General features: G+C 44.0%; 1 protein-coding gene across 1 annotated transcript in view; it reads right to left on the minus strand.

Moving 5' to 3' along the window:
* LOC124721542 (39S ribosomal protein L37, mitochondrial) overlaps positions 1-21200 on the minus strand; it is an 81205-nt gene that overhangs the window by 14591 nt on the left and 45414 nt on the right. The window contains exons 4-5 of the mRNA XM_047246570.1: positions 10643-10929; positions 2686-2855 (exon numbers count right to left, since the gene is read on the minus strand). Coding sequence (XP_047102526.1) covers positions 2686-2855; positions 10643-10929 — 457 coding nt within the window. The remainder of the gene's footprint in view (positions 1-2685; positions 2856-10642; positions 10930-21200) is intronic.

Here is a 21200-nt window from a genome sequence, read left to right on the forward strand (position 1 = left end):
ACTCTGTAGCACTGTTGGATGATGTTTCTAGACATGGATTCCTATTCAAAATATTATGTATTCATTCGCCTCTACAAGCCCTAGAAGTTTGTTACGGGAATTTCTGAACAGCCTGTATAGCATCATTTGCTGACAGATGTGCTGCCACAATTGGTGATTACACACCTCACTGACATACTGAGAGGTTGATGGGCAACTGCCTAATATTTTATACTTTTAGTCCAGGAGATGAGCCTGCCGTGGTGGACAATGAAGGCTACCTGCCAGCACAATAGTCTCCCTTTTTCAGCTACATTCAGGGGCTCACATGGAATACTTAGATTCAAAAAAATGGCTCTGAGCACTATGGGACTTAACATCTATGGTCATCAGTCCCCTAGAACTTAGAACTACTTAAACCTAACTAACCTAAGGACATCACACACATCCATGCCCGAGGCAGGATTCGAACCTGCGACCGTAGCAGTCACGCGGTTCCAGACTGAAGCGCCTAGAACCGCACGGCCACACCGGCCGGCTACTTAAATTCAATTAACCTTCTATCCAGGCCCTCTGGCAAACACTTAACTGTCATTAATTAATCAAGGCCACCCCCAGTTGCCAATTATACAATTTATTTAAACGAATTGCAGAGTAATCATGTAAAATTACTCTTACATGTACTGCACAATTGTTTAACTTCCTTGTTTAGCTGAAAATGAAAATTAATGATGCATTTGTCTATTTTAATATGTATAGTTCCCTATTAGCCTTTTTCTTTCATGAAACGTGTAATCATGTCTACAAATTTCATGACTGTTGGTTTTCTAATAAAAAAGCTAAAATATAATTATTTTCTCATCATGGGACTGCTTAAGTAAACACTATAGTCCAATTTCTAAATATTTAGAAAATGAGATAGAAGAGATCGTGGAATAAGATCAGTTTGGACCTAGAAAAGGAAGAGGGGCAAGGTACAATGGATTGCTGAGAGACATTTCATTCAGTGTTTACAGTTAAATGTAGAGTTTTGTTTGTGTTTCATTAACTGTCATATAGCTTTTGATGAGGTCTACTGGAACCAGCTCAAAGGAATACTACAGTTAGCTGGAGTAGATTGGAAAGATCAAAGATTAATTTGCATCTTAACATACGCATCAAAAAAGTAAAACTATGAAGCATGAAGCCACTAACAGTAGCAATATTTGGAGGGAAGTTAGACAAGCTTATTGCATGTCTCCTGATTTTTCAACAATGATAGTAATTGGTGGAAAAGGAATTAGTAGAATTTGAAGATTTTAAGGTGGAAGAATCATTACTAAAATGAAAATTAGCAGATGCAACTTTGGTTATAACCAAAATGTGAACAAAAAAACTTTACAAGATATGATAGAATAGTAGACACTTAGAAAGAATTTGGCATGGAAATTAATACAGAAAAGACAGAGGACATGAGAATCTCTTGCAACAAAGATAAAAAATTGGTAAAAACTAAACAGTTCAAATACATGGGAAATCCAGTAACAAGAGACGTTTATTGCACTGGGAAAAGCATTCATTCACCAGTAAGACTGATATTGGGATGGGAATAAAGTTGCACATCTGACAAAGTAAATATTGAAATGAGTTGGAGAAATTAAATCAATTTTGGAAAATGTCCTCCGTGTAGAATCTAATTGGATGGGCTATATTTTGGGATACAACTGACTGCTACTTGAAACAACAATTGGCAAGATAGAAGGGATTTGTGCAATGGGAAGAAAAAAAGCCCACTAGATTGATGGCTTAAAGTCCAACAGAAAATATTTTTAGGATACAGAAGAAGTTCAATGTGGAGAAAAATGAAAAAGAAGAACCCAAATCAGAACCTCGGGAAAACAGGGAGAACTCTCCAGGCTGCCCTTCAGCCTGCCTGCAGGCAGAACACATTGTTCTAGATCTATATCTATACTCCGCAAGCTACCTCATGGAGTATGGTGGATAGTACTTCATGTACCCATGTCGTTTCCCCCTTTTGCAGTTCCAGTTGCAAATGGTTCACAGGAAGAACGACTGCTGGTAAGACTGTGTGGGTTCGAATCTTGTGATTTTATCTCCACGGTCTTTTCGCAAGTTATACTTAGGAAGAAGCAATATATTGGTTGATATTCCAAGAAAGTAAGCTCTTGGAACTTTGTTGTTGTTCACAATGACAACTCCTTTACTTACAGCAACATGAGCTCATCTCAAGGGTACACAAAACTTGAATGTGACAAACTGAGACTCCTGGTGTGAATCATTAAGTATTTTATCATATGCTACCCAAGTCAAGATGTCTACTTCTACAATTAACCAAACTTGTTGCTATAGGGTAATGAAATGCTAAGTCACTCAGAAGACTAGTTTTAAGAGAAACTTACCAATACATAATTATATTTTGACATTTTTCATTTTCTAGTTAAATCTTGCAGTCTAAATTCATGTTTATGAACTTTCCAACTTTCCTGCTTGATTCTTCTTTGCATAAAGAAACATTACTACAGACATTACACATAAAAAAGCAACACAATAAATATTTTAAAATGAAACAAAATGGTCCTGCTCAGGCACTCAACTATTTTCTCATTTGTATAAACCTTGTAACTGAAAATGTTTCCTTCGGCTATTTTATTATTAAAGCTACAATTTGTAGCTGCAAACATGACTTAAACTGGTGTAGAAACTTACCCCAAATCTGTGTCTAGCTTGAGCTGCTGCAACTGCAAATGCCTTTGCAAGTGTTCGCCCAAGTATTTGCTTCTCAGTAACAGGAGTCTCATAGAGATTAAATACTTTTGTTTCATCAAAATAAGTAATTGCTGTATTGACATACTGCGCAGGTCTATTTTTGTTGAAAACTGTAATAGAACAATTTGCTATTAAGTACAAATAATTGTGGTAAACTGCATTATTTACACACTGGTTTTTACTGAAAAACACACCACTGCTCTTTTACTGTGGGAAACAGTGTAAAATGTATATTTCTTAAAAGTCTATTATCCATGGCCCAGACCACATTTTGAAATTAATATACTACTAACTTGTGCTTCTGTTTTGACTCTCACAGTACAGTTAGCCAGCAATATTTTACAATTTTGGAGGTAACGAAACCATCTTAATAACATTAAATTCACAGAAATATTCACAGATATTTTTAGTAAAATTACAAATGACACATAAATGGAATACTCCAGAATGAAAAGAACAAACAAAAATAAGAAAGACAATCAGTAACAGTGAGCTGATTAATGCCTGGAGTGTACAACAGCAAATACTAAACTACGTTCTCTGTCCACTTCAAATGCATAACACAAGTATCACCCAACACTCTTTGAGAATAAGTTAACCATTATATCAAATGTGCATCCTTGCCTAGTGATAACTGATTAGCAGCAGGGACAAGAAGGTAAGTGCCAAATAAAATACACTGCATATAGCAAAAATGTCAAAAGTCCACAGGAACTTCACATCAAAGATGTAATAAAACACTCCACCTGAAGATGACAGAGTAAAATCAAAGAACACATCACAGAGGTGAAACAAATAATATAAATGACTATATACACACCATTTTATTTGCCACTTACAGTATTTTGTATCTATCAATGGATAGGCCTGATAATATATATGACTATATAGAGGGCACTTTATTTGTCACTTACAGTATTTTGTTTCTATCAATGGATAGGCCTGAAAGTCAATATGGATGTTATTGAATTAGATTATATTTCCTATACATTCTAATTTATCCTCGCTAACACGTCCGACAATGAGCAACTGAATTACAGAGCTTGCCTGCACAGACAGCATTTCATTCTACTCTGGTACCAACAGCAATTCACTCTTCTATCAGCTTCACAAGAGGATCACTGGTGGATGGGCTTCACTTGTAGATCCCTAACTTTTCCAAAATTTTATCATTAGTCACCACAGTTTATTAAATTTTAAGAACAACAAGTTGATGAGCAGATGATGCTAATCAATCTTCAGACCACACCTGTTGTGACTCGCCGATCTTTCAAAGCGCCGCCGTGCAATTACGCGCGTCCTCTACGTGCGGTGCTGTCTGCCAGCCATGCAGCAGCTGCGCCACCTAAGCGGAAAGCCGAGCAGCGGCCGCTAGACTGGGAATCAGTGCTCATTCGAATGCTAACGTGTACACATGTCTTGCTTGTCAACTTACTCTGTGACTTATATGTGTTGTGTCCTTCTGAAATATATTTGCTAAACTTGACGTTATAACAATCGGTGACGAGGTAGTGGATTTTTCCTTTTCACCGTTGACCCACAGGGTTCCATGGCTACTGTCGAGCAACTATTACAAAATCTCCTTGAACAGCAAACGCTTCTAAGAGCGGCGATTCGCGATTTCGTCGCGGCGTCAAATGTGGGGCATTTCTCATTGTTGGCTGTACCTCCTTTTCCTCCTTACGACGAGACGGCGGAAGACTGGTCTGATTATGAAAAACTTCTTCGACAGCACTTCTTGGCATTCCATGTCACGGACAAACAACCACGTAAGCCTCTGTTTCTTTGCTGGATTTCACCTCAAATGTATCGGTTGTTGTCGCAATTGGCTCCATTGAAGGATCCTACATCTTTGTCCTTTGCTGAAATGTGCTCAATTCTGTCTGTCTATTTTCAAACGCAAACGCATGTGGTAGCCTCTCGTGTTGCCTTTTATCGTTGTCAAAAACAGCCACATCAATCCTATCGCACTTGGGTTGCTGAACTTCACGGCCTCAGTCGAAAGAGTCAATTTGTTACTGACGTTCACAAAGAATCCTATGCCGATTCCATGGTACGGGATTCTATTACCCGGTCGGCGCCTGACAAAGAAGTTTGGCAACGTGCCCTTCAGTTGGCGAATCCGACTCTAGATGAAGTTCTCTCCATTGCGCAGTCTTTTGAAATTTCTCGCGCCACTGGGGCGCAAATAGAGGCGTGGGGTGATGTCGGGGAAATACAACCTCTGTGCGCTGTTGGCGACGTGCGTGGAACGTCCCTGCCGACCGACGTGGCCGCAGTGCGCTCCCACGCGCAGCCTCGGCCTAGCCGTAAACAACCTGCTAAGAAACTGCAGCAAAATGCCCGGCAACTTCCTTTATGTCCGCGGTGTTTTACGAAACATTCACGCGAGGATTGTCCCCAACGTTGGGCTGTGTGTCACAATTGCAAAAAGAAAGGCCATGTGTCTTCCGTTTGCAAATCCGAGCGCATACATTATGTTCATGAACATGACGCTGATTCTGATTCTGTGTTGTCTGTCAATTGCACTTCTTCCCTTTCAGGGAAGTTATTCCTCACTGTCCAAATTCTTGGTCGAGATGTTCGCATGCAAGTGGATACCGGTTCTGCTGCCACTATAATTAATTCTCAGACGTATCTTCAGTTGGGTTCTCAACTCCTGTCACCTGTCACTCGGAAATCACGGATGTACAATAAACAGAAGATTTCTCTCTTGGGACAGTTTAATGCTGAGGTATCTCACAAATCCGTCGTTCGCACTGTTTCCATATTTGAGGTCGACCAGAGCAACGCAGAAAATCTTTTTGGTTTCGATGCCTTTCGCGTTTTTGGTTTCTCCATAGATGACTCTGTCAATATTGTCTCTGATGCTATTCCTTATGCTCAACTGGATTCCTTGTCAACGACATTTTTGTCCTTTTTTCTCTTGGGTTAGGCTGTGCAAACGACTTTGAAGCTTATATCACGCTCAAACCCACTGCCCGGCCTAAGTTTTTTCGGGCTCGGCCCATTCCTGTAAAATCTCTGCCGCGCCGTCATGTGTACTGGCCTGGCATCGACTCTGAAATAGCACACATGCTCGCTGCCTGCGGCCCTTGTGCGTCACAGGCCGCTGCCCCGAAGTCATCTTTGTCACCGTGGCCTTCGCCTGAGAAGCCCTGGGAGCGCATTCATGCTGACTTTGCGGGACCCTTTTTAGGTACTTATTGGCTCCTTGTAATTGATGCTTACTCTAACTTTCCTTTCATTGTCCATTGCACGTCGCCTACCACCGCGGCAACCACCAGTGCTCTCGCCCGCATTTTTTTCTTTGGAAGGCCTCCCCTCTACTCTTGTTACTGATAATGGTCCGCAACTTGCCTCTTCTGAATTTGCGGATTTTTGTGCTCGTCACGGCGTTATGCATGTCACGGCCCCGCCGTTCCATCCACAATCCAACGGTGAGGCTGAACGACTGGTCCGCACATTTAAGGCTCAGATGCGGAAACTTCTGACTTCTTCTGCTGCTGATGATGCGTTTCTCCAGTTTCTGGCGTCTTACCGTTTCACCCCCATGGGCGACCACAGCCCGGCTGAGCTCTTACATGGCCGACAGCCCCACACGCTACTTCATCTTCTGCGGCCTCCCACCTCACAGTCGCGGGTACCTTCCCTTGGCCGGTTCACCGCCGACGACCTCGTGTGGGTACGGGGATATGGCAGGCGGACAAAATGGAGCCCAGGCCGCATCTTAAGACACCGTGGCAGACGCCTGTATGATATCCAGACGGACACGGGTGTTGCAGTGCGTCATTTGGACCAGCTTCAGCCTCGTGTGCCAGCAACGCCTTTTCCAAATGCCGCTACACCACTTTTGGCCCTACCTGACGCTTGGGATCTTGGCATCTCTCAATACTCACAACGCAGCCCTCTCACCATCATCGCGATGCCAGCACAAGAACGGACGCCACCAAGAGACGGGCCCATGCAGGAACCGGATGACCATCCTCTGTCAGAGCAAATCTACTCGCCTCCTCCTCCAACAGACGCCGACACATCGCCCATGTCTCCTGTCATATCAACTGGACTTGCCACAACGGGCAGATTGGTGCAGGGGGGCCCAGCAGATTCGACCCCTACGTCTCCTGTCATCTCGACCCGTTATCATCGGGGACACTTCCGTCCGTACGGGAAGCCTCCTCCTTGAGACTTTACGGTGAGTCAAACAATGCCTATGGACGTTAGCCATCTCCAGGACACCACCATCAAGACCAGTGCAACAATTTCAAAGGGGGGAAAAGTGTTGTGATTCACCGATCATTCAAAGCGCCGCCGCGCAATTACGCGTGTCCTCTACGTGCGGCGCTGTCTGCCAGCCATGCAGCAGCTGCGCCACCTAAGCGGCCAGCGGAGCAGTGGCCGCTAGACTGGGACTCAGTGCTCGTTCAAATGCTAACATGTACACATGTCTTGCTTGTCAACTTACTCTGTAACTTGTGTGTGTTGTGTCGTTCTGAAATATATTTGTTAAACGTGACGTTATAACAACACCACCTTTCAGTAAAGAATCCCACAAGACAACATGGTCACCTAACCGATAGCCTACTGTCTACATATAAGAACACAGTGTGTGGGTTACAATACCTTTTAATTCTGGACTTCATAGGAACAGTGCTCTATGGGAGTTCCGGAGAAGAAAACTTCTTGAAAACATTTCATCAAAAATGAGAGAGTTATTCTCGTTTTGCGCTTGGTTGTGTAAAAAAGATACAGGATGTGTCAAGAGAGCCATGGTGATACGAGACATCTCCTAGGAATTTATGACTAGGGAGATGGTTGGGAGGAAGATTCAAACATGTACCTCTCTCTCAATGGCAGCTCACCATATGTGCTCAACAATATTGAGGCTATGTGAACCTGGGGTGAGCAGGAGGAGGGTGGCATGCTTATAATGTCATTACCATGCATATGTCAAATAACAGTGGTGCAGTTTGAAAAGGACAGGATAGTTTTCTCTCTTACTATACACAACATATTTTTAAATGGAACAGCATGATATCATTTACAAAGAGAGAAACATATTTATATTTATGTTCTGAAGTTTGACTTCTCTTCTTTCAGTGGATTGTGACAATATCATCAAAGGAACACAGTGTTAATTTGCGTAGGATAAATAAGCAGCTACTTTTGGGATCTGCTTATTTTCTTTCATCACTCAATCACTTGAAACTATGTTAACATGTACATTTTGTCAGGGTAGATTTGAATATGTAGTGTGACAAGGAAGGAAGAAGACTGGTCACATTACTAAGAAACTATTCCACATTACTAAGCAACTATTAATCATGGTGCATCACTGCACAATTTTATTTTTTGCAATAACTGTATTCTCATAGTCTGATGAGTTTCATCAAAATCAACTGACTGAATTACAATTTTAATGCATTATGCTGTAATGCAAAAATGGTGGAGTTCTACCACAGATGCACAGAAAGTGACAGAGAAATCTTTTGAGCACTAAAAGGAACAAATGCCGACATGGTAAGACCAAACGGGCTCATTTCTATCTTTTTTGTTTGATCAATCATCCACCAAAAAATCTGTTGTATAGTTATGTTGCTCATCTAGTTACACAAATAATCCATTATGCTTTTTGTTCAATTGGAACCCTTCCCATAACACTTTACTTAAAACATTTATGCACGTATACACACTCCACTCAAAAACAGTGTTTGACACTCCTGAGTTTATGCTTTCTTTTCCCACTGAAAGCCCCTTTCTCAACACTCTTTTGACTGCATGAAATCACAATATACAACCGCCTGTGTCACAGATGGGTGGACATGTCTTCTCAGTGAGGGTCACCCACTACATCACCCTTTTTAATCTTGTAGAGTACATCAGAATTGTGGGTGAAATTTAGCAATCAACAGCCCCATAATTTGGGAGCTTCACAGGATCTACTGTAAATATCTATGAGTGGTTTTGGCTCGATATGGCACAGACATACATGTAGAAACTTGTGGACTACCTTCCTCATTGAATGAAGTCTATTCTCAAGGCCAGAGGTGGTGTTACACAGTATTAACATTGTTGAGGCTGAGGATGTGACCTCTACAGTGGAGGAGGAAAAGGCTATGCGAAGATCAGGGAGTAGCACAATCTCCTTTGCTAGTACATGAGTCGAGAGTGATGGTGGTGACTGGAAGTGAGCAGTGGATCACTTGTAAGTCATCCCTGACTGAATTACACTTTTATTTTTGTTAGGTACAGTGGAGAAAAGGCAGTTGACACTGGGATTATGTCGTGAGCTGCAGAGCTCAGCAAGTCATCGTCAGCAGGTGTGCATAGGAGTGGCGTGCATAAGCAGCATCATACCCTTAAGTCAGCAGAATGGCTGTAGCTGGCAGAGACCACACACTGCAGTCAATGTATGATAGCCCTATCCAGGCTGCTGGGCTGCCTCAGGGATACAGGGTAGGAGAGCACTCAACCCATAGCCCCAGCATGATTGACATCATGAGTGATGACTGGCATCCATGGAAGCCCCCAGGAATTGGTGTATATCTACAGAGACTGGGGTCGCCCGCCAGCCAGGCTTGAACAGACTGCCACTAGAGGGGTGGTCACCAACATGAGGTGGTCACATGGAGGGAGATCCAATGGTGTGAAAGCACTAATTCATCTGCATACAGTCCGCAGCACAAGCGGCTGCCTGCCGCTACTGGAGATGAAGTCCTTCGTAGATGGCTGGATACTTTATCTGGCTCTGCAGTATATTTTACCTTGAAGACATCAGATGATGGAGGTGGCAGTTACTAGCAACACGTACATACTACGATATTGTCGTGTACAGAAATGTCGGCAAGCATCTGAGAACATTTGATATTGAAGGTGTGAGATTTTTTCTTTTTTTGTGGGGTGGGGTGGGGGGTGGGGGGGGGGGTAGGGTGGGGGGGGGGGGGGGAAGGGAGTGTTTATGAGAATCTGCTGGGCAGTTGTTCTCCAACAGCAGTAGCCCCAACCCGGAAGAGACAACAGGTTGTAGCAGCTGGATGTCACCATTCAGTGGTCATGACTTCATTTGTTCTGCTCTTTTTGTTTAGTTAGTTCCTGAAAAAGCCTACCATAACTGTAGTATTGCCAAGCTTCACCTTTCAGAGGTGCTGGCTAGCTTTTTCCACTTTGTCAGCTTCCTGAATAAATGCTCTTGCACTCTCAATACATTTTCTTACTTCACAGGATGTGTTCATTACGACGACAGCACCTCTCTCCCTATGACATCATTTTGCTGCATTAGCACGAGGCAGTTCGATGCTCCAGAGTAGGGCATGGTGCAACAGCATGATGCTTCCTGGGGATGTGATTAGGTAAGTAATATGATTTAGAAGCTACTGAAGTATTTCACGTCACATGTTGCTACATATGATTTTGATAGGCAAAGTGATCAACTAGTTATTCATGTGGCCATGGCTGCATAATTTATACCTGACAAAAGCATCCAAAACTTTGAGGTCAGTGTCTGTGTTTAACATTTTGAAATGTTCTATGGAATGACTAAATAATGAATCTTAAGAAATGGCATGTTTTAGTATTGGCAGGTTACTCCTGTATAAAATACTATGAAATATGATTTCTGAAAAGTTCCCAGTGAGATATATTCCCAGGCATCTGGCTTTGTCTATGATTCTATGTGTTTATACAATATTTCAACAACTCATTATGTCTACTTTGTATATCCTCAAGTTACAATAATATTTTTAAAGAAATCAGACTAAAATATCATAGGAAACCAAAAAAATTCTTATTTATGTCTGCAAAAATTAATATAAGAGCAGCTCCTGAGTGTTACATGTACATACAGCAGTAGGAACGCAGAATTACCATTGTTGTAATATTAGTAGTCAGTAACACTTACATGTCTGGTCCCTTATCTCATAGAAATTATTTGGCTCAAGAGTAATGGTACTCGAGAAAGGGTAGATATCAGGAAGTGAAATTTCCAGTGTATCATCTGCAGCAGACAGTGGTTTCAGTGGTGAAGCACGGATATGAGCTAAATCAATGGTCAAATCAAATTGGATGAGGTCATTCTCCTTGTCAAAGAAAACAGTTGTCTTTCCATCTTCAATCACTGAGGACTGTGTAGCTGATCCTTGAACCAAGGACTCACACAACTGGAAGAGTCGAGATGACAGCAGCTTCCTGCATAAGAAAAGAATGCATAATTTGTAAATAACTTTACATCTAACTAATTAGTTGCACACTCACATTTATAATACACAGAAAACTAGCAACAATTTTACAAACACATTAAACAAGAATAAGTACCAAATTTCTACACTGGTACATCAACGATGCAGAGGGCAGCATTTTTACTAAAGATATTTCAAGTAGAATGTTACATGGGAATAACAACTTTATTCTGAGGATTTTTGTGAATAATCTCACACAAAAATTAAGGATACAAATAATTCAGCAGTATACGATGAGGGGATAAAACTATTTCATGTACTGTTACCAAATTTCCACACTATCTGATATCATGGTGAAACAGTTTTTCAACCTTTGTAGACAGAACTGTGCCACGCACATTGTCATACCAGAACACTATTACTGAAAGGCTGCTGGCCATCAATGTACTCATAAAGAGTAATGTATTAACTACAATGTTACATATAAATATACACTTATCAGCCAAAACCCAATAGGCAGTGTGTCCATCTTTGGCACAGATAACAACGACAATGCATCATGACTTGGAGGCAATGAGGACTTGGTAAGTCGCTGGAGGGAGATGGCACCACATCTGCACACACAACTTGCCTAATTCCTGTCACTTATGGAGGGGGGGGGGGGGGGATGATGAGCTATGATGCCAAGTTCAATCACATCCCAGATGTGTTTGATTGGGTTCAGATCTGGTGAGCTGGAGGGCCAGCACATCAACTGGAACTCGCCACTATGTTCCTTGAACCACTTCATCACTCTCCTAGCCTTGTGACAAGGCACACTGTTGTTGTTGTGGTGGTTGTTGTTGTTGTTGTTGTGGTCCTCAGTCCAGAGGCTGGTTTGATGCAGCTCTCCATGTTACTCTATCCTGTGCAACCTTCTTCATCTCCAAGTAACTACTGCAACCTACATCCTTCTAAATAAGCTTAGTGTATTCATCCCTTGGTCTCCCTCTACGATTTTTACCATCCACACTGCTCTCCAATACTAAATTGGTGATCCCTTGATGCCTCAGAATGTGTCCTACCAACTGATCCCTTCTTCTAGTCAAGTTGTGCCACAAATTCCTTTTCTCCCCAATTTTATTCAGTACCTCCTCATTAGTTATGTGATCTACCCAGCTAATCTTCAACATTCTTCTGTAGCACCACATTTTGAAAGCATCTATTCTCTTCTTGTCCAAACTATTTATCGTCCATGTTTCACTTCCTTATATGGCTACACTCCGTACAAATACTTTCAGAAAAGACTTCCTGGCACTTAAATCTATACTTGATGTTAACAGATTTCTCTTATTCAGAAACAATTTTCTTGCCATTGCCAGTCTACATTTTATATCCTCTCTACTTCGACCATCATCAGTTATTTTGCTCCCCAAGTAGCAAAACTCACCTACTACTTTGTGTGTCTCATTTACTAATTTAATTCCCTCAGCATCACCCAACTTAATTCCAATACATTCCATGATACTTGCTTTACTTTTTCTGATGTTCATCTTATATCATCCTTTCAAGACACCATCCATTCTGTTTAACTGCTCTTCCAGGTACTTTGCTGTCTCTGCCAGAGTTACAATGTCATCGGTAAACTTCAAAGAATTAATTTCTTCTCCATGGATTTTAATTTCTACTCTAAATTTTTCCTTTTTTTTCCTGTACTGCTTGCTCAATATACAGATTGAATAACATTTGGGGTAGGCTACAACCCTGTCTCACTCCCTTCCTGACCACTGCTTCCCTCCCATACTCTTGGACTCTTATAACTGCCGTCTGGTATCTGTACAAATTGTAAATAGTCTTTTGCTTCCTGTGTTTGATCTCTGCCACCTTCAGAACTTTGAAGAAAGCATTTCAGTCAACACTGTCAAAAGCTTTCTCTAAGTCTAAAAATGCTAGAAATGTAGGTTTGCCTTTCCTTAATCTATCTTCTAAGATAAGTCGTAGGGTCAGTATTGCCTCGCGTGTTCCACCATTTCTACGGAATCCAAACTGATCTTCCCGAAGTTCGGCTTCTACCACTTTTTCCATTCATCTGTAACGAATTTGTGTTAGTATTTTGCAGCCGTGACGTATTAAACTGATAGTTTGGTAATTTTCACCCTCAACGCCTAGTTTCTTTGGGATTGGAATTATTACATTCTACTTGAAGTCTGAGGGATTTACATCTTGCTCACAATATGGAAGAGTTTTGTCATGGGTGGTTCTCGCAAGGCTATCAGTAGTTCTAATGGAATGTTGTCTACTCCTGGGGTCTTTTTTCGACTTAAGTCTTTCAGTGCTCTATCAAATTTTTCACGCAGTATCATATCTCCCATTTCATCTTCATCTACACACTCTTCCATTTCCATAACATTGCCCTCAAGTACAATGCCCTTGTATAGACCCTCTATGTACTCCTTCCACCTTTCTGCTTTCCCTTCTTTGCTTAGAACTGGGTTTCCATCTGAGCTCTTGATATTTATACTGGTGGTTCTCTTGTGTCCAAAGGTCTCTTTAATTTTCCTGTAGGCAGTATCTATCTTACCCCTAGTGATATATGGCTCTACATTCTTACATTTGTCCTCTAGCCATCCCTGCTTAGCCATTTTGCACTTCCTGTTGATCTCATTTTGGAGATGTTTGTATTCCTTTTCACCTGCTTCATTGCATCCTTATATTTTCTTCCTTCATCAATTAAATTTAGTATCTCTTCTGTTACTCAAGGATTTCTACTAGCCTTCATCTTTTTACCTATTTGATACTCTCAAAGCTACCCATTCTTCTTCTGCTTTATTTCTTTTTGCTGTTATTTTCAGTCATTCACTAATGCTCTCTCTGAAACTCTCTACAACCTCTGGTTCTTTCAGTTTATCCGGGTCCCATCTCCTTAAATTTCCACCTTTTTGCAGTTTCTTCAGTTTTAATCTACAGTTCATAACCAATAAATTGTGCTCAGAGTCCACATCTGCCCCTGGAAATGTCTTACTATTTAAAACCTGGTTCCTAAATCTGTCTTACCATTACATAATCAATCTGAAACCTTCCAGTGTCTCCAGGCCTCTTCCATGTATACAACCTTCTTTCCTCATTCTTAAGCCAAGTGTTGGCTATAATTAAGTTATGCTCTGTGCAAAATTCTACCAGGCGGCTTCCTCTTTCATTCCTTACCCTCATTCCACATTCTCCTACTACTTTTCCTTCTCTTCCTTTTCCTAAAATCAAATTCCAGTCCCCCATGACTATTAAATTTTCGCCTCCCTTCACTATCTGAACACTTTCTTTTATCACATCATACATTTCTTCAATCTCTTCATCATCTGCAGAAGAAGTTGACATATAAACTAGTACTGCTATGGTAAGCATGGGCTTCATGTCTATCTTGACTACAATAATGTGTTCACTATGCTGTTCATAGCAGCTTACCTGCACTCCAATTTTTTTTATTCATTATTAAACTTAGTCCTGCATTACCCCTATTTGATTTTGTATTTATAACCATGTATTCACCTGACAATACCAGTTTTCTTTCTCCTGTTAATGACGTTCTCCTGAATAGTCCCTGTTATAACCTTTAATCACTAATAAATTGCATGTATATACAAACGTAGAAACAATAGCTGGTTACATGCTACCAATTCCGTATCGGTCATTCGACTGCCGTGCCGTGACATGCGGCCGGCGCCGTTTGTAGCTAGGTGGTGCTCCCGTGCTCAGCCGATTTGCGGAGCGCCTCTATCGCTGTTCGCGCGTAGTGACGTGGCGGCACTCTTAAATGTTGTGGCACTGTCACAACACTTTTCCCTCCTTGAAAAAAAACACTCACTTCCTGGGAGACACGGACAGCGCGGAGACATCCATGGCCTCTTGGGAGGCCCCGAGGAGATCCCGCGGAGAAACCCGAGAGTACGGTCGAAAATGTCCAGGACGGAAGCCCGTGTGTGGAACATGCCTCCTGGACGAGATGACGGGTGAAAACTCCGGAGCAGCATCCATAGGTGTCGTGGACCTGGGGGTGTGCTCCAGCGAGATGGGTCCTGGAGAAGGCGGCGTCGCGACTGGGGCCGGTTCCGGAGGACTCGGAAGCGGAAGCGGTAGCGATGTCAGCTGCAGCAACACGCACGGGAGATCGGCAGCAGCGACAGGACTGGCTTCTCGGGCTGGTGGAGGCGAAGGAAGGGGCGGTGGCACCGCCGTGGCCACCACTCATGGGCGCATCTGGTCGTAATGGCGAACAACCATGCTGTCGTCCGTACGTATTTCACAAAGCCGGCGGCCGCGAAGAGCCTTGACCACCCCTGGAATCCATTTAGGGCGAGATCCATACCCGCGTGCCCACACGTCGGCGCCCACCGAGTATTTTCCCGCACGAGAGGATACAGTACAAGGCCTGACAGGGTGAAGCAGGTGCAGTAGAGTGCGCAGTTGGCGGCCATGCAAGAGTTCAGCAGGGCTGCGATCACCCAGAGGTGTGAAGCGATAAGAACTCAGAAAATGCAACAGAGCGTCATCTGTGGAAAAATCACTAAGGAATTTTTTCATCTGGCTTTTGAAAGTGCGGACAAGGCGCTCGACCTCCCCATTCGACTGCGGATGGAAGGGCGGTGCTGTAACATGATGAATCCCGTGTCCAGTACAAAAATCACGGAAGGCCTGCGAAGAGAACTGAGGGCCATTGTCCGTGACGATCGTCGATGGAAGACCTTCTAGCGCAAAGATTTTGGACAAAGCCAGCGTCGTCGCCGCAGTGGTGGGCGACGGACATCGAACAACAAACGGAAACTTCGAGAAGGCGTCAATCAACAGCAGCCAATAAGTGCCGAGGAAGGGGTCGGCAAAGTCAGCGTGCACCCGTTCCCATGGCTGTGCCGGGTCAGGCCACGGAGAGGGCATTGTACGGGGTGCAGCCAGTTGTTGAGCACACTGACCACACACAGCGACCATGTGGGCGATGTCCGAATCAATACCAGGCCAATAAACGTGCCTGCGGGCCAGGGACTTAGTCCAAGAAATCCCCCAATGGCCTTCAGGCAACAGTTTGAGAACATCTTTGCGAAGAGAGGCTGGCACCACGACCCGTGGAGATGCGCCATCCATGGCTAGAAGAACAACACCATCACGAACAGACAGACGAAGGCACAAGGCATGGTAGTTGCGAAGGGAATCCGATGCCCGGCCCTTGGTCCTGTCCGGCCAACCCCGTTGAATAAACCCAATCACCTGATGCAGGACCGGGTCCCGCGCAGTAGCCGACGCGACCTGCAAACCTGTAAGTGGAAAACCCTCAACCGCACGATGTTCAGCCTCATCAATGTGGAAACAGAGTAGTTCATCTCGATCGAAAACCGGGTCGGGGCCCATCGGCAAACGCGACAACGCGTCAGCGTTGGCGTGCTGGGCCGTCGGGCGATAGTGAATCTCATAGTGAAAACGAGACAAGTATAAGGCCCAACGTTGCAGGCGGTGAGCTGCCTTATCCGGAAGCAATGCTGATGTGCTGAACAGAGAGACCAGCGGCTTGTGGTCGGTGATGAGGTGAAATTTAGAACCATACAAAAAAACGCTGAACTTTTTTAGAGCATAAATGATAGCGAGCGCCTCCTTTTCGATTTGAGAATAACGCCGTTGCGCATCGTTGAGGGTCTTGGAAGCATAGGCGATGGGTCGTTCCGACCCATCCTCATACCAATGGGCGAGAACAGCCCCTAGGCCATACTGGGACGCGTCAGTCGCCAGAACCAAGTGCTGACCCGGACGGAATGTGGCAAGACAAGGCGCCGACTGCAAATGAGCCTTCAGGTGGACAAATGCCTGCTCGCACTCGTCGGACCAACAGAAAGGAACGTTTTTGCGTAACAGCTGATGCAGAGGATGAGCTACCGCCGCCGCGGATGGAATGAATTTGTGATAATAAGCAATCTTGCCTAGAAACGCCTGAAGTTCTTTTACCGTAGATGGCCGGGGTAGAGCAGTAATGGCCGCAACATGCTGACGTAGAGGACGTATACCCTCACGGGACAAGTGGAAACCAAGATACACGATGGAGGGTTGGAAGAACTGTGACTTGTCCAGATTGCACTTCAACCCAGCCGAATGCAGAACCCGAAACAGTGAACGCAAATTGCGAAGGTGCTCCTCAGTGGAGGCCCCCGTGACAACAATGTCATCCAGATAGTTTATGCAGCTGGGAACGGAAGCCGTGAGCTGTTCCAAAAACCGCTGAAAATTGGCCGGTGCGCTAGTGACGCCAAACGGTAACCGCTGGTACTGATACGACCCACAAGGAGTGTTGATGACGAGAAATTCCTTGGAAGACGCATCCAACGGCAACTGATGGTACGCCTCCGATAAGTCAAGTTTGGAAAAGAACTGGCCACCAGCGAGCTTGGTAAATAACTCCTCAGGACGGGGAAGAGGATAAGTGTCAATGAGGATCTGAGCATTGACAGTGGCTTTAAAATCACCACACAATCGCAGACTCCCGTTTGGTTTAGAAACCACCACAACTGGCGATGCCCATTCGCTGGAGGTCACAGGAAGGAGAATCCCTGAAGCTGTTAACCTGTCTATCTCAGCCTTGACAGGTGCACTCAACGCCACCGGAATAGGGCGTGCCCGGAAAAACTTAGGGCGAGCTGTAGGTTTAAGAGTAATGTGGGCTTCAAAATCCTTGGCATGACCCAGACCAGCAGAGAACACAGACGAGAATTCAGAACACAATCCATCCAACTGTTGATACGGAATATCCTCAGATATGAGGTGCACATCATCATCAATGGAGAACCTGAACAACTGGAAAGCATCATAACCGAACAGGTTTTCAGTGCCTGCATGATCCGCCACATAAAACGTGAGGGGCCGAACAACAGACTTGTAGGCAGTGGAAGCATCAAACTGGCCAACGATAGGAATTTTCTGTTCATTATAAGTTCTCAGATTTCGCGTAACTGGAGACAAGGGAGGGGAGCCCAACTCCAAATACGTGCGAGAATTAATGAGAGTGACTGCAGAGCCAGTGTCCACTTGCATGCGAATGTCTTTATCCAGAACACGAACAGTAACAAACAACTTATTTGTTTGAGAAAGCACACAGTCAACATTCATGTCCGATGCCTCGTCCTCGTCGACAGGAACTTTGGGGACTGACACACAGAAGCAATGTGGCCTTTTTTCCTACATGAATTACACGTGGCCCAACGTTTTGGACACGCAGCCCTGTCATGCTGTACGAAACAACGTGGACAAGAAGGAAGTGCGGAACGAACCTGCTTCTGTGGTTGCTGTTTTCGCTGCGAGCGTGGCGGCCCAACACAATGTTGTTGACGCGAGTGAACCGCCGCCACATCGTCGGTCCCCTGGGAAACAGGCAAATTGTCCGTGTCGAAAGTGGTCTGTATAGCGCCTACATCACACCACGCGTCTATTTGCGCACCAGCAGCGTGAGACACTTCAAAAGATTGAGCGATGCTTAGAACTTCCGACAACAATGGGTTTGGCAGTTGTAAGGCACGTTGCCAAACTTCTTTATCAGGAGCAAGCCGTAAAATAGCATCCCTAACCATTGAATCAGCATAAGACTCATGATGAGTGTCCGTGACAAACTGACATTTCCTACTCAGACCGTGTAGTTCCGCCGCCCAAGCCCGGTAAGATTGATGGGGATGTTTACGACACCGGTAGAACGCCACGCGGGCGGCAACGACGTTGGTGTTTTTTCGGTAATAGTTAGACAATAAGTCACACATTTCTTGGAAGGACAGAGAGGCAGGTTCCCGCAGCGGGGCTAACTGAGGTAGCAGCTGATAGATCCGCGGGGAAATCCAAGATAGAAATAACGACTTACACATAGGAGCGTCAACAACGCCGAAAGCCAAGAAGTGTTGCCGCAAACGCTTCTCATAATCCTCCCAGTCTTCAGCGGCCTCATCATAAGGAGGGAACGGAGGTGGAGAAGAGGAAGACAGACGATGAGTAAGCGACGTCGACAACACCTGAATAGCAGCTGTCAGCTGTGTTTGCTGTTCAATGAGCGCTTGCATAAGCTGTTCCATGTCTGCCCCGACACGAACACACAAATCCACAACGCAGGAACAAAAATATCTGACCTTGTCGCTAAAAAGTGTTATAACCTTTAAACACTAATAAATTGCGTGGATATACAAACGTAGAAACAATAGCTGGTTACATGCTACCTATTCCGTATCGGTCATTCGACTGCCGTGCCGTGACATGCGGCCGGCGCCGTTCGTAGCTAGGTGGCGCTCCCGCGCTCAGCCAAGTTGCGGAGCGCCTCTATCGCCATTTGCGCGTACTGACGTGCCGGCACTCTTAAATGTCGTGGCACTGTCACAATAGTCCCCGCCTGGAGATTCAAATGGGGGACTATTTCACCTCCGGGGTATTTTACCCAAGAGGACATTATCTTGTTGAAAAATGCCACTGCTGTCATGAAACATGATGATCATGAAGGGCTGTAAGTAATCTACAAACCAGTGTATGATACTCCTTGGCTGTCATGGTGCCTTGCATGAACTCCACTGGACCTATGGATGCCCATGTGAATGTTCCCCACAGCATTATGGAGCCGCCACCAGCTTGTATCCATCCCACAGTACAGGTGTCAAGGAGCTGTTTCCCTGGAAGACAATGGATTTGCACCCTCCAATCAGTATGATGAGGAAGGTATCAGAATTCATCAGACCGTGCAACACTCTGATACTGCGCCAACATCCAGTGCCGACAGTCATGTGTCCATTTAGGTCATAGGTGCCGACATCAAGGAGGTCATATTTGCACATGCAAGATACATCGGCTGCAGAGGCCCATTGTTAGCAGTGTCCAGTGCACTGCGTCTTCAGACACACTTGTATTTCACCTAACATTAAAGTCTGATGTTAGCTCCATCAGTTCGTAGCCTATGATGTCCAACATCTGTAATGAGAGGTGGCCACCCAACCCTACAATGTCTGGACGTGGTTTCACAATGTGATGAAGACACTCACCAGAGCTCTCCTCTAACACCCGACAAGTCGTGCAGGTAACAAAATGGTCATGCAAGCCTCTGGGCCATCACAATCTACCCTCGGTCTAGCTCAGATAGATCACACACCTTCCCCATTCTACACACGGACAGCACGCTCACTGATAGCACACACAGTGTGTGTGTCTGACTGGCAGTCACTCCTCACCAGGTGACACTGCCATCACCTGAATGGGTTTACACCAACAGCAGGTAGATAGCCATAACATTCTGGCTGATCATTGCATATTAGTGTAAAACTTCAGTACTGTGTAAGTTGCTTAAGATGGAACCTACCAGATATCCAATACTAAACGCTTGGGCTCTTTTTGCCATTCCTAACACAATAAAACACGATAGCACCATTGCGCCCAACAGGGAATATGAAAAGACTGTGGTCCACGTGCAGTCTAGAGCTGGTAAGACTGATGAGGGCAAGCAATTGCCAGCAATGCAAACATATTTTCATCTAAGTATGAAGGCTAAGTAATGTGTGTCATCATGTGAACACAACCGAAACACAGTTCTCTACTGACGTCGAGGTCTAGGGAAAGTTGACACCAATAAGCAAACATAAGCATAAAAAAGCTTCATGAATGGTTATGACCTGCCAGACCACTATTGGAAGGTTTCCTTTATTTTGTGCGCTCCAGCTCTTCAAAGGATTTCTTCCAAAGACTAGCAAAGTTTTCATTCTCTTCAGTGTGGGCCTCTTGATGACTCAATGTCTCTGCTAATCAGTGAATGGTCACCTTTACTCCTAAATATTTACAACATTCTACTAGAACTTTCCTATGTATTCATATTTTAATATTTCTGGACAGTGAGGTACAAAATGACCAATTTTCCAACAAAAACATCATTAGTTTTTTAATATTTATGTTTTTAGCCAATTATCAACCAAGTAAGAATTAGCCTGAGCGAGCTGTGCCAAACTAAGCTTTTTGAGCACACAATGTGAATATGTGGATTCTATTTCAGCTGCTTATCAGCTTCAATGAATTGGCATTTTATACAAGAATTTTAAGCAATTTCCTTTCACTAATTTAAATTTCAGGGATTTTCAGCTTTTAATCACTTTCAGTATTTCAATTTGATTATTATTATTATTAAATATTAAACTACAATGTATGAACCATTTTCTGACTTATTCTTTTACTGCTTTGGTTGTGCCTGAATGTAAGTGGGGTCGCTTGTCATGTTTGCTCACATCAAAACAGATATTCCCATCTTTACATTCTTGATTAGGT

Source organism: Schistocerca piceifrons, chromosome X, assembly GCF_021461385.2.
Source record: "Schistocerca piceifrons isolate TAMUIC-IGC-003096 chromosome X, iqSchPice1.1, whole genome shotgun sequence".
Classification (NCBI taxonomy): Eukaryota; Metazoa; Arthropoda; class Insecta; order Orthoptera; family Acrididae; genus Schistocerca; species Schistocerca piceifrons.